The 13982-nt window shown below is 48.8% G+C and overlaps 5 protein-coding genes across 5 annotated transcripts; all 5 read left to right on the top strand.

The window, feature by feature from the left end:
• Nucleotides 1–1065: 1065 nt before the first annotated feature.
• F4807DRAFT_469436 (heterokaryon incompatibility protein-domain-containing protein) lies at nt 1066–1807 on the top strand (the record flags this gene model as incomplete). Its single annotated transcript, XM_048002711.1, has 2 exons — nt 1066–1696; nt 1752–1807. The coding sequence occupies 2 exons, from the start codon at nt 1066–1068 to the stop codon at nt 1805–1807; spliced, it is 687 nt and encodes a 228-aa protein (XP_047851704.1).
• F4807DRAFT_190122 (uncharacterized protein) lies at nt 1788–3000 on the top strand. The gene has a single exon (XM_047993677.1). It carries the CDS (start codon nt 1901–1903, stop codon nt 2981–2983), a length of 1083 nt encoding a protein of 360 aa, XP_047851703.1. The 5' UTR covers nt 1788–1900; the 3' UTR covers nt 2984–3000.
• A 2537-nt stretch (nt 3001–5537) lies between these two features.
• F4807DRAFT_453002 (TRP-domain-containing protein) lies at nt 5538–7837 on the top strand (the record flags this gene model as incomplete). The annotated part of the gene is made up of 2 exons (XM_048000402.1): nt 5538–7747; nt 7804–7837. 2 exons carry the CDS (start codon nt 5538–5540, stop codon nt 7835–7837), a joined length of 2244 nt encoding a protein of 747 aa, XP_047851702.1.
• Nucleotides 7838–9406: 1569 nt separating this feature from the next.
• F4807DRAFT_462911 (uncharacterized protein) lies at nt 9407–10333 on the top strand (the record flags this gene model as incomplete). The annotated part of the gene is made up of 1 exon (XM_048001893.1): nt 9407–10333. One exon carries the CDS (start codon nt 9407–9409, stop codon nt 10331–10333), a length of 927 nt encoding a protein of 308 aa, XP_047851701.1.
• Nucleotides 10334–10886: 553 nt separating this feature from the next.
• On the top strand, nt 10887–13826 carry F4807DRAFT_190029 (uncharacterized protein). The gene is made up of 3 exons (XM_047993675.1): nt 10887–11435; nt 11495–13536; nt 13601–13826. Exons 1-2 carry the CDS (start codon nt 11085–11087, stop codon nt 13526–13528), a joined length of 2385 nt encoding a protein of 794 aa, XP_047851700.1. The 5' UTR covers nt 10887–11084; the 3' UTR covers nt 13529–13536; nt 13601–13826.
• Nucleotides 13827–13982: the final 156 nt, after the last annotated feature.

Below are 13982 nucleotides of genomic sequence, written 5' to 3'. Positions count from 1 at the left end.
GTTATCTCCGATAACTCCGGTACCTACCTGCTATCTTAACCATTGCTGACATAATACCTCTAGCCCCTTTTCCCCCGCACTCAGCCTCAATGTCAGGAAAAAAATTATGAAAATTCCCACACCTCAAACCCGCAATACTGATAATCAATCCACGCTTTTACGTTTGCCCTCCCAAAATAAAGGAGAATTTTCCAAAAAATAAAAACATACAACACCGGGGATTCGCTGGTCGTCACCGACCCAACTACTGATCCGGCGGTAGCCAGCTTATCTATGGGAGAGCGGACGGGATCCCGAGTTTTCAAGCTCCTATGGTCGTATGTGCTAGAATGAGGGCTTGTCTTAGCTTATATACTAAGTACGTAGGGCACTTTCCGTCTTGGGATAGGGACAACATCGGAAAAGACCCACTGTTACCTTAGCCTTGTTAGATGGCGTATCCTGGACTTGCCAAATACGAGTAAGGATATAATAGCCTATTCATCACTCAAATTTTCGAATCTTAAATTATCTTTTCTCATTTAGGTTAAGTAGAAATAGTTCATTGAAAATGAAATTTTTAAGAAGAATAGGTACATAACTTCAATGTTGGCTGCTTGCCAGCTAACGTACAACTAGTTACACGAAGAGTTATATGTGGATCGCTCTATTGGTCAGGTAAATATTGGCACCATCTCAAACTTTTCTAACTCTAGAAGGGCAATGATCTGAAGTTGGAATACCCATCGCCCGGCATATCAAAAGGTTAAGACTATAATATATCCTGTGTTAAGAGCATGGTCTCTAAGTGGCAGAAGAATTCAATTGTCACCCTTTTAGTTTGGTTCGTTATGATAACTTGCCAACTTCCAGCACCCAACAATATAGTGTTTTGCATACTGACGATGAAAATGGTTATATTATGGTACGGGTTTTTACACGTATGGATATTCAGCTCCTATGCTATACCATTCTAGTCCTCTTCACTTCTCCACAGTTTTCTTATCCTGAATAAAATACAGCGTCGACGTCTCTTCGTCTAAGGCTCTTTGGAAATAGCAAAATGTTGTGTCAGATGGGAACGGCATGGCCAGTCAAGAACATCAGAAGCTCCCGGACCCTCGTAGTATTCGTGTGATTAAACTTCACGGCGTTACAAGCTCAGAAGATGTCATCTGCTTCGACCTCATCACAGTTTCCCTTAACGCATTGCCAACACCAACTTACGAGGCTCTTTCGTATACCTGGGGCGGACAGCCATTGGACCAACTTGTCTACGCCAATGGCCGGGAATTCCTCGTTACGGAAAATGCGAGAAACGCGATGAGAAGGCTTCGTCCGTATAAGCCGGGGAAATTTCGATATATATGGATTGATGCGATTTGTATCAACCAGCAGGATAATGACGAAAAGAGTAGTCAGGTCCAGATGATGCCTGATATATACGCAAAAGCAAAGCGCGTTGATATATGGCTTGGCGAGGCGGACGAAACAAGCGATTTCATTATGAGGTGGTTACGGTGGACTGGCTTACCGTTCGGGCCATTGTATTCCGCGAGGCAAAGGCTCGAAGCAGCTGGTCTCCTTTCACGAACATACTACCGAAGATCATTCATCTTTTTTCTAGTTCAGATTTGTGATACCTTTGCGCTCTGGATCGTAATATTCATAGCGCTTGGCCCATTACTTCCTTTCCGGGCTCTTCCCATATTCAAAGGTCGGGGAGCTCACTTCCTTGATCACTATATTACTAACTAACACTCCAATGATAGGGTTTAAGCGAAAGATACAGGCTGGTTTAGAAAACTTGGCCGCGAGGGAATACTAGGAAAGGTCGTGGACGGCACAAGAAGCCTCGGTAAATTTCAATACATCTGTTTTCTGCGGCTCCTCTAAACCACTTCCAATTCTATGCTTCATCATGGGCCACCACGTGTCAGGTGCCTTCTACGTCTTCTTCGGCCTCGAACGCACACCCAAGCGATACCGACTATATGTGCCTACCTTCAACTTTTTCACTGGAGCGGGACAGCTCGTTCACAACGTGCTGGAGTGTCTCTGCAAAACAAAAGCCACGCTACCCGTGGATAAGATATACGCTATCCGAGCAATTTTCCCTGGGAGCCTCGGCATGCTACAGGTCGACTATTCGCGACCTACGAAAGACGTCTTCACAGACGCCGCCCGTCTCATTCTTAAGGCTAATAAGAATGTGGAGCTACTCAGGTACGCTTGCACCGGCCACCGAACAGACGATTTTCCTTCGTGGGTGCCGCCGTGGGATACCCCAAGCGTCGTGCCCGAACGTCTAAGAAAATTCGCGCCAGCGGCGGTTTCTCCGCATCCTATCATAGACGAGGACAGCGAAACAGAGGTGCTTAAATTGAAAGCTCTTCGCGTCAATACAGTTACGGGAAATATCAGCGCATTATTCCCACTAAGGCCGCCTCTACAGAGAGCGTGGGCTCCCTCCAGGTCCGATACCGCAAATGCGGACGAAGCATTCGCCATATTCAAGACCTGGGCTATGGCATCCCCAGGCGGTGACAACGCAGACGCCTATGCTAAACTGAGACAATTCGCAAGCCTTATGGCCGAGATGTGCGATCTGAAGGCCGAACGAATTTACGCCTGGTTTCCGATGGTCTGGCAGCTCGGCGACTACGGCACGGGAGAGCGGTACGGGTACGTTATGGCACCGCCGGAGGTCCACGACGCGCGTAACTTCGCGGCGAAGCTCCTGCAGCTTACCAGCGGCCGGGCGCTCTTCGCGACCGAGGGCGGGAGGGTTGGCATGGCGACGACGGTGGTCTGTGAGGGAGACGAGGTGGCACTTTTGTCGGGGGAGAGGTTGCCGTATGTCATCTACAGGTGCGCTGACCGGCCGGGGAAGCATACCGTGGTGTGTCCTTGTTGGGTAAGCGGTGCGGTTAAGGGGGAGGCATGGCCGTCGAGGAGCGGGGATGGGGTTGAGGGGGATTTGGAGTTTATTGAATTAGTGTAATCATGAGTACATGTACCTCTACACTAATTGAAAAGAATTGACACAATTTTGCTAAGTTATGTTAGTCTTTCGACTATATAATTCATAATAATATATCGCTAGAACAACATAATAGTAATAAATTCATAAGAGTGGCCGACGCGGTATAAGGTTACATACATCTCATCTTCACCCCTTAATTATGTACCTAGTATATACAGAAGATTGAACTCGTTGAACTTTCAAAGTGGTCGGTACAAATGAATAGTTCATCTATACCGACTCTTATGATTGGATATCATCAATGGTGACGAAGTTGAGGATTAAGTCAGCAATCAGCATTGAGGCTGAGTTTATATTAATCAGGTACCGGTATCTGCAGTATCTGTGCATTCTCTGCCGCTGACGACTTTCCCGCCTGGGAAGGATTCGGATCCCGGCTGGCCGAATCTCGGATGCCAAGGAAACCTTCTCTTTTGAGACTGGAGAAGTTAGATGTTATCTATCGTCACGGGCAATTGCCTATTATATTATTTGGCTTAGTTTCACTCTACACCATGAGTTGTGTGAGAACAAGATCAATCTGATCTTGTTATTGGACACGTCTACGACTTGTTTAGGACGTGCGAAGTGTTCAGTGTTTGTTTCGGACGAGACCTGGTCGAAATCCGGTCTGCCGGTGCATAAGCGACGAAGGCGATGAGGGAAATGACGACAGATTATGCCGATCACTAGTGAGTGATGGCCATGTCAAAAATGATCAGCTAGATCTTCAAATGCAAGTCTTTTACTATTGTTCATAGCTGCAGCAAAAATACGTCCGTATGCTCCGTATTTTTTGAGGACATTCAAGAGAAGAGAGGCGGATTTCTCGTTTCTGTTGATGGTGCATGCCGTGTCAGCCGGGGATTCTCGTATGATTAAATATTATTTATTACGGGCAAAGTCTAAAATGGCGAGAAAATCTATTTCAGTGGTCGACTGTCCAATTAGTACCTAGTGCTAACCGCGTAACCGTTACGAGAACGAAACATTGAAAGCGAAATTCGCTAGGCGCCGCCGAGCAGTCCTAATCAGAAAGCGCACTGCACTCATTATTGTATGACTGCCCAGGTGTTGTTCAACCGACGTTTCCGAGAGGATCAATTAACTATATGCACCTGCCTTCATTCGATAGGTCTTGAGAGATCAATGCCCAAGTAAACGTTCTTGCCCAGATAGCTTAGCACTGTTTGGGACTGCTTGGGACTGCTTGGGACACCTAGTCAGGGTCGTTCCGGCTTGCACTGCCACCACAAGTTACAGTCTAGGCCAATGGTTTGGCATTTTGAAGCTAGGCGTTAAAACGCGTAGTGTCTCAGCGCCAAAAATGTAGAGCGACAGACGTATCCGCCGATGGCTACTATGTCATCAGCGCGTTTCGATTTCCGTCTCAACCATTTAGGATAAACTCGCTGTCTATCGAGAGGGAACAACAGCGACTAAATAGATCAGCATGCACTTACAAATTTAGTGATAGTGAAATGTCTGCTCAGGTGGTTAGTTATATGTCCTATGATGCAATTGCTGTACCTTCAAAGAGCTTTTGAAGACACCAAATATTCGTGGTGGGCTGGCCGTTTGGCTTGTACCTTGGCGGTAACAAATCATGTTTTTCAAGACGTGACTAGCCTAAAACGGTTGGAGCTTCAAGCAAGCACATGCAGGTGGGAACTCTGACAGTTTGAATGGTCAAAGTGGTCACGAACCATAACACGTGCAGATGGAGGTACGATGCTGTACGATGTCGTACTAACTAAGATACTACCAAAAGTGGAATAGTGAGGATAGTTGAATAATTAATTTTATGCTAGTTTGAGGGAAGTACGGATCTACAACACGTCCCGGCCGCGTAATTTCAAATGTCCCTGCTTAGCCCAGGTGCAGTGGTGCATTCCCTATTGTGCTGAAGTCCGGGGGGAAAGTGAAGACCCCCTGCCACTTCTGCCACTCTCTCCTTCAATTCAACCCTTTCTTCCAAGGTTGTTCTTTCTACAATCAACAATCGAAGTCGCTCACTACTAACCCTCTCTTTTTCTCAAAAAAATCCTTTTCCAGTTTTTATCCGCCACTCTAAAATAACATCATCGAACGGCTGCTACTAAATACCGGTAGTAGGAAACACCCATTCCGCGAACGGGTCCCGTCGCCTTCGAATGCGAATCCCTTCTTAATTCCTCTTACCCCCTTTTCTTCCCTTTTCCCTTCAATCCCACCGCCGCGCTCGTTCATTGGGGAGGTGTGTTCGGCCAGGACCGACGACGAAAGGGATATTCTCCATTTTGACGCCTTACTCTCGCTATCACGACTTTCTACCTTCTTCCGGATTAGTATTGAAGCCCTTCGCTTGACTCGGAACAATCGATCCATCCCTTTGTCGACTCATGTTTAGGTCTTAAACCTTTCTACGGATGTAATTGACAGTCGACAAAGGAACACGCATCGATCCCCGTGGTATCGATACTCTCCGGTATAGAGGCAGAATAATTAGTTTTAATTACACGACGAACCAAGCAACTCCCAAAAGATAGCAACGATGTGGTTTTCGACGTTAAGATCAATCCTGCTAATATCATGGCTCTCGGCACTCCTTCCCGGCGCGGTCGCAGAGCCTATGCTCATCTCGAACTCGCTGAACACTTGTCAGGAGGACTCTATGTTTACGGCTAGTCTGTTCCAGGTCGTATATACACCGAATAACAACACAGCTTTCCTCAACATCGTCGCAACATCGTCCGTCGAAGGCAATGTTGTGTTCGACGTCGCCATCTCAGCATATGGTTACACGATTATCCAGACTACCGTCGACCCCTGCAAGGTTGGCTTGGCTGGTCTCTGCCCCATGACCGCGGGTAAGATTCCGCTGAAGTTCAACTTGCCTGTGGGTGAAGAAGCCGCCTCCCAGATTCCCGGTATCGCGTATACGTTCCCCGATCTGGATGCTACCGTCCGTGTCTTCCTGAACATGACCGACACCGGCAAGAGTGTGGCATGCGTCGAAGCCGACATCTCCAATGGAAAGACGGTTGATTTGATTGCTGTTAAGTGGGTTCTTGCCATTATTGCTGGCCTTACTCTCTGCTCTTCGGCCATCATCAACGGTCTCGGTCACTCAAACGCCGCCGCGCACATTGCCTCTGGTGCTCTTTCGTTGTTCGGCTTCTTCCAGGCTCAGGCCATGCTCGGTCTCACTTCGATCCATCTACCGCCTGTCGTCCAATCCTGGACTCAGGACTTCCAGTGGTCTATGGGTATTATCAACGTTGACTTCATGCAAGATATCTTCACATGGTATCAGCGAGCGACTGGTGGGACGCCTTCTACCATTTTCGACTCCTTGACAACTGTTTCAGTCCAGGTTGAAAAACGTGCCTTGTCCGTTTTTCCGGATGCTGCCGCGGACTTGTACAAGCGATCAGTTGCCATTCTTCCGCGAGCTGCTACATCACTAATGAAGCGAGGCAATATTATGACTGGCTCTGGTAGTTATATCGTGTATGGTATTCAGCGCGTTGCTTTCAGAGCCGATATCGAGACGACGAACCTGTTCATGACCGGTTTGATATTTTTCTGTCTACTCGTAGTCTTCACTATCGGGGCTGTTGCGGCGTTCAAGGGTTTCTGCGAGCTCGCTGTTAAGCAGAAATGGATGAAGCCCGACACGTTCCTCGAGTTCCGCAATGGGTGGCTTACGGTCCTTAAGGGTATTTTGTTCCGTCTTACCCTCATTGGTTACCCCCAAATGGCTATTCTATGTCTCTGGGAGTTCACCCAAGTGGACTCGCCTGCTGAGGTGGTCTTGGCGGTCTTCTTCATCGTGGGAATGTCGATTACTCTAGGGTGGGCCGCTTCCAAGGTCATTCGAATCGCTCGTCGTTCCGTCGCCATGCACCGAAACCCCGCCTATATCCTTTTCTCGGATCCCCAGGCATTGAACAAGTGGGGATTCTTGTACATCCAGTTCCGTGCTTCCGCCTACTACTTCATTATCCCGATTCTTGGCTACACCTTGGTTAAGGCCATGTTTCTCGCATTCTCGCAGGCCAACAGCACCGCTCAGGCTATCGGTTTCCTCCTTATTGAAGCCGGAGCTCTGATTGCTGCTAGTGTTCTCCGACCTTGGATGGATAAGAGCACCAACTCGTTCAACATTGCCATTTGTGCCATTAACTTCATTAACGCCATTTTCCTTTTGATTTTCTCGGATGTGTTCAACCAACCTGCGTTGGTTAACGGTGTTATTGGTCTCATTCTGTTTATCCTTAACGCTATTTTCGCCACTGTCCTCTTAATCATGGTCCTTGTTTCGACTGCGTTGGTCTTCTATCGCAAGAACCCGGATGGTCGCTACCAGTTTATGGCTGATGACCGAGCGTCTTTTATGAAGTCGCAATCTCAGCTCACGGGTACTACTGAGCTGGACGCCCTTGCTGCAACCGCTCGCGGTGATAAGGCTGGTTACAAGCCGGGTTTGGACCTTGATGACGACAACGAATCGATAACCTCAGCTGACATGCGCCGCCGTACGGACACTTCAAACTTGACGGTTCCCGCGGCAGCTCCCCCCGGCGCGTTCAGGAGCAACAGCAACACGAACCCTCCTCACTCTCCGGTGGACCCTTCTGTGCCCCTCTTCCCGGCCAACGGTGGCCCGCAAAGAGCACCTAGTCCATACGGTGGCAGCTCTGCCGGGCGGTCAGTGAACAGCAGCAGCCCTCCAAGTTACAGAGCGCAGAACAACGCTAGGTGAGCCAAATTATGCTTGAATTTTCTCTTTTAGACGTAGACTAATCCAATCTCAGTCCTTGGCAACGAGGGGCAGGTTATGACCATTAGGCGACGGTCATAACGTCGAAAGGGGGAGGTTTCTACTAGCTAGACTTAGTCTATGCGTTTGTTCAAATGGGGTTACTATCATGACAAATGGGGCCGGAGTTAATTGCTTGGATCTGCATATACAGGAGGACAGCTCTGTGGAGGATTTCTAACTTCAAACGAAGCGACCATAGGGTACCCAAAACGGTACCGCTGACGACGGCATCAACTTTACCAAACCAACAACCCTTTTTTTATACTCTTCAAATCTTGTACCAGGAACCTAACCTTACGATACGGGCGTGACAAATGCGTTAATAGCATCAGGAGGCGCCGTTAGGGAAAGGGGGATAATGTTTAAGACAACATCGTACCACCACCTGTATCAACTTGGATTGCAGTTGTAAATACTTAACACCCGGAGATTCGCGGAGGGGGTTTAAAAAGATTTTTTCCAAGAAACCGGGGAACAGCTGGGCTGGTGGAGTTAGGGTATGAAATTTTTTCAGGTTACTACACCGTTATAGACCGCCGCCGGCGTCGACGGCGAGTATGTTGATAGTTAATTGATTCTGTCAAATTACGGTTTACAAGACTATGTTTGTATAGGTATTTTAAGGAGTGCTTGGTTGTAGTTATAAGCAGAGTTTAGTGGGATTATACTTAGTACAGGGGAGTAGAAACTTGGGGTTCTTTTATTTCCGTGTAAATATCAATGCCTCTTCATTTTTTATGACTTGCCCCCGTTTCTGACATTGCTTTGACTTTTACACTTAGGGTCCAAAGTGGACATATTCCACGAGCTATCAAATAGTTCACACCAAGTTTCTCTAGGTGCTGCCCGTCAAATTCCAGTATAACTTGCAGCGTCCAGTAAGCTGTCCATATTCGACATCAGTAAGCTAGAAGTGTCAAATAGCATTTTGACGGCAATATTCAAAAAGTTACTGATCACAATGAGACGTTGACATGCGGTGCGACTGTAACTCTAGAACGAACGTCGTCCTATGAGAGTAAGCATATCGTCGTATCTAAATGACCATGACCATACTTCAACAGTCTGTCCCAACTTATACGACTGAGAATAACTATCGATCGCGCAGTGTTGACCTGTTCTTAATTATTCCCGTGAGGAAAAACCGATCTAACTCTGCATTACTGGTCTATCGGTGATATAGTACATAGATAGGTAACTATAGTGTTGTAAGTAAAGGTATATATGGCTTCGGCGATAGGGGATTAGGTGAACATGCATGAGTACGTACCTCGCAGACAACTCTCGCGCGACTACACGTCGCCACTGTCGCGACATAACTACTGAGATAGGATGGGCTTTCGGCGATTACATGTTACACAGCACGAGAAAGGGGTGATCCCCTTGACCCGATACTTGAGCCACATGGTTATGTCGCTATCGCCGAATCCCCCTTTCTTCGAAATAAGGCCTTCCTCATCCCCTATATCAAGGTTACAGTCCCCCTTAATTTCTCTCTCGCCATCGGAATAATCTCATAGTTATCCGTCTTCCTTCTCAATACATAAACCAAGTCGAATACCCAGTCGACTAACTACGGCTTTAACTCAAACGTCATGACCACCCCGCGCGTCTGGCTCATCACGGGCGCCACATCCGGCTTCGGCCTGGAACTCGCGAAAGTAGCCGCCGAGCGCGGCGACCTCGTCATCGGCACGTCGCGGAACCCTTCGTCCTTCACCGCGCCCCTACCCTCGGGAATCACGCTCGCGCGCCTCGACCACAACGAGCCGCTCGCCTCCATCAAGAAGGACGTAGCCGCGATCTTCGCCATCCACGGCACCGTCGACGTCGTCGTCAACAACGCGGCGTACGTGCAGACGGGCACGGTCGAGGAGCTGACGCCCGAGGAGACGCTGAAGCAGTTCCGGGCCAACGTGTTCGGGCCCGTCAACGTGTACCGCGCGGTGCTGCCGCACCTGCGGGCCAAACCTCTCCCTACTGCAGAATTAGGAAAGGAGGAGGAGGAGGAGCGGGGCGGCAGACTGGGGAAGGGAGCGCTGGTCACGATCGGCTCGATGTCGGCGTGGTACCAGATGGACAGCACGGCGGCGTACATGGGCGCCAAGGCGGCGCTGCGCCAGATCACGCTCGGCATGGCGGCCGAGGTCGCGGCTTTCGGCGTCAGACACACGCTCGTCGAGCCCGGGTTCTTCCGCACCGAGCTCCTGCGGCCGGAGGCCAATCTCGCGGGCACGGGGCCGGGAAATAGGATCGATGCTTACGCGGAGCTGAACAAAAAGGCGGATGATGTGTTTAGGGCTGTGCATGGGAAGCAGCTTGGTGATGCGAGGAAGGGGTGTGAGATCATTTATGAGGTTGTTACGGGCACGGGCGTAGCGAGCGGGAGGGAACTGCCGGCTGAGTTGCCGCTTGGGGGGGATGCGGTGGTGGAGATTGCGAGGAGTGCGAGGAGGACAATAGATGCGGTTGAGAGGTGGGCGGATGTGGCGAAGTTGAGTGATATTCCCGCGGGGCAGTGAGGTATGGGTGATGGGGATATACACACACTACTGGAGAAGTCTTCGTGTACTGAGGGAGCTATTGTAATGCTACCTAAGTGTAAATGGCAAGCTACCCCTGATGTTCTAACTTAGGGTCAATATCCGGTCTTTACGTAAGATTCTCTTATATTCGAATTGGTGCTATTGTAAGGGTACCAGGTATATAAATACATCAATCTGGTACGAACCATTTTGTTGAGGTTTGTGGCTTGCGGAGTCGACGTAGTTGTGAATAATCTTGTATGAAGAGATTGGTTTTTATATCTCTGATCTGTAAGGAGGAATTCCCTCCGATTTCTAGCTTAGATGTCTAGTATATATTATAGAAAATGCGATAGTTTAGTTTGTAGATGACTATCTCAGTAGGTATGTTTGAAAAATTCTATGAATATCTCCGTGAAGTTGAAGTGTTGGGCTCAATAACTCATAGTCGAATAGGGGCTGTAGAATTGCCGTGTATAGGCATATGCATGTGCTTAATATGATATATCCTTATAAAAGGATTACTCCACGTTAGCTGCAAGTTAACTTCGACATCCACATCCTTAGGTTACCTAGGTACATACTCATTCTTATTATAACCACCATTCACGACCTTTGATTGAGCGCGTTCCTGGCCTATTCTCCGCTTTTACCGATGCTTAATTAAATGCTATGGCCGTCTTCGTGGTGGCTCACCCGATAGATACCCTTTATGTACTAATGTTACAGTAGTACGCGATCCTTCGCAATGGCGACCATTGCCTCCCCCCCTCTACCCACCGTCGTGCCAGCTCAACTAGGCTTCTTAGCTATCTATAATCCTTCGCTAGGCACGACAGACGAGACCTTAGACGATCAGATTGTTTACTATGCCTCCGTAAACACCCAGACCAAGAAACGGCGGCACCGCTCGCGGGGCAAGCCGACCGATATCATATCCCAGGAAGAACGGAATGAACGGTTGAGGCAGATCGGCCTAGCGCAGGGCATGGTTGAGTTCAGTCGGGGGTTCTCCGATAACAAACCCATCGATACCATAGAAACGGAGAAGAGTCGCGTTGTGCTACACGAATTAGAGCCAGGCTGGTGGATTTTGGCCGTGGGTATATATGATTTGCATTGCCCGCAGTTAGATGCTGATACATGCTATCCTACTAGTCCGTTGATTTGACAAAGTTGCCTCTCCCGCCAAGACTCGGGGCTCCCACCCCAAATCAGAAAGATGACCCGTCGGAGAATGTCGAGTATTCATCTCGGGAGCTCAAGCCAGCCGCCCTACTTATGCAAGATCTATTGCGTGCCCATTCCATCTTCCTATTACACCATGCGGCGTCCCTAAGTGCCTTGTTTGTCCGGTCGAAGCGATCCAAGTTCGTCAGTATATTAAGTCGATATTGGGATTTATTCTTGTCAACATGGGACGTCATGCTAAACGGCAATCCTGCCACCAGCATATTTGGAGGTATCAAAATCGCTGCTTGTGGCGAGCTTGGCGTCGGTGTCGGCGAGGAGGATCGTGGGAGCGGCGAAAGAGAAGTTCTAGAAGGGTTCGTCGATAGAGTCGAGGGCTTAATAGACTTAATCGTATGCAAATTCGGTCCATCGGAATCCGGAGAAGGCGAAGATTCTTCCAAAGACCCTAAGTTGAATGATGGGCCGACCCCAAAATGGCTCGGCACCGGCGAAGAACCCGGAGCAGAAGATGGCGCTATATTTTTGGGTGTCGGCGCTCTCACCCGAAATTCGTTGCGTGATGTTGCCTACTGGATGGAAGATATCTACACATGGGGGGAGGATGCTTATGGAGTGAGAGAAAGCCCGGCTTCGATACGTCAAGCTAGGAAACCCAAGAAACATACCTCGACAGGTAGTAAAGATTCGGGTGGGATTCCTGCCAAAGTTCCGGAGACGAACGATTCGACCAATCCAAAACAATCGAGTACACAGGAGCAGTCAACGAACCCTAAGGATTCAGGAATTGAATCGCCACATGATGCGGAAGATGCGACAGAAGAAAGCGGGGTCAATAGGTTCATGAGCTACCTTAAGATGGGCTATGGTACACATTGGACGTTAGGTAGCGCTGGTGGAAGCGAAGATACTGTCCAAGAAGAGACCACGCCTATAGAAAGTTCAAAAAAGGATAAGATACCGCCTAATGATTCACGCCGCTCCAAGGCGGCAAGTGGTGATTCAGGGCACTACCTTATTGGACTCCTTGGAGATGTTGAGGAGACTAGTAATATCGAGCATGGCGAGAATAGAGAGTATTCCGACACTTCGCCCGAAGAGGTTGAATATAATTCGAGAGTCTTGCTTCGAACTCTTATCGTAGAGCTAGAAAATACAAAACGACCCGAAGCCGAAATGACCCGGGATTTAGGGAGCCAAGACAATGAGCTGGGTAGTCACAAAAGTTGTGAAGGTTCATCATCTCATTTTGACAGTCAAGACCGCAACAAAACCCAGAAGGTGCGCGTGGTGGTGTATGTCAACAAGCCATTCGTGTATACGTTCCTATTTCAGAATCGGACGGACTCATTGGCTTGGGAGAGTCTTTACAGGTCCTTGCACTACCAGCTTGCGCCACTTCGAAAACCGTTAGCTACGTCTACGGCTTACCGTCCCGGAAGACCGGACATAGGGGCAGTAGGTTCCCACATCTTCGATCTCATCTGGGACCCGGAAGCCATGACGGTCCATTCCACAATCCCAAGCATCCCAACACCCGGGCAGTTGATGCAGGAAAATGCGCAACCGGTCTGGTCGCGGGTCGAGGCAATAAATACTCACCATCAAATCCTCAACACGTACATCACGACATTGACGGACCCGTCAGAACTGGAACGTACCTGTAAGACCAGCCGCGGGTGGTGGATCGTCTGGACCCGTATAGTGGAAACAGACGGTTCCCAAACGCCTTCTCCGCCACCGCCGGATTCTTCGGATGCGAGCCTACCGCATAGCGAATCGGCGGAAAGTGTAGATTTACCAAGTCGGTTAAGGAGAGGTAAAGTCGGCAAGGAGATCTTCCTTATCCGCAGAGCGGGCGAGCACACGCGGCTTAGGGGCCTGAGCAGCTCGTATGCTGAGGGAGGCGGTGGTTGGACGGATGGCGCGAGTCGGCTTGCGCAAGGGATTGGCGTGGATACGAAGAAATATATCGAAGGACTATTGAACCTAGGTCGGTGAGAGATTGTGTAGGTTCATGAGGCTTGATTTATGAGGCACTGGTATGAGCACATGCGAAGGCTAATATCCTAGAGATACTTTGGTACCTAGTAGAATTATCAAAGCTCCTTTAGCTTTGCGATGACAGGACATTTGTGGAAGACATACGGTGGGTAGGCGACATATCGAGTTCTAGACGGACTAGCTCGACATGGGGATTGTTATGAAGATTGACAGAGGCGTGATGACAAGTGCTAGTTCAAACTTGAACGTAGTAGCCACAATAGGCAGAAGGACGAGAATAAAGGAATTCATCCTTCAATATCTTCACCACAACTCAGACAGGCTCGGTGACAAATAATGTTAGGTGAGTCCTTCTTAACATAAAGGTATCGTATTAACCATTTTTGATATCTTAGGGTGATGATAAAAGTCTACGGATAAAATGCTCAGTACGAAAGCAATAATGGCCCTA

Source organism: Annulohypoxylon truncatum, assembly GCF_022578515.1.
Source record: "Annulohypoxylon truncatum strain CBS 140777 unplaced genomic scaffold F4807scaffold_29, whole genome shotgun sequence".
NCBI lineage: Eukaryota > Fungi > Ascomycota > Sordariomycetes > Xylariales > Hypoxylaceae > Annulohypoxylon > Annulohypoxylon truncatum.
Note: the sequence above shows the minus strand (reverse complement) of the source record. Positions and strands in the feature narration are given on the sequence as shown.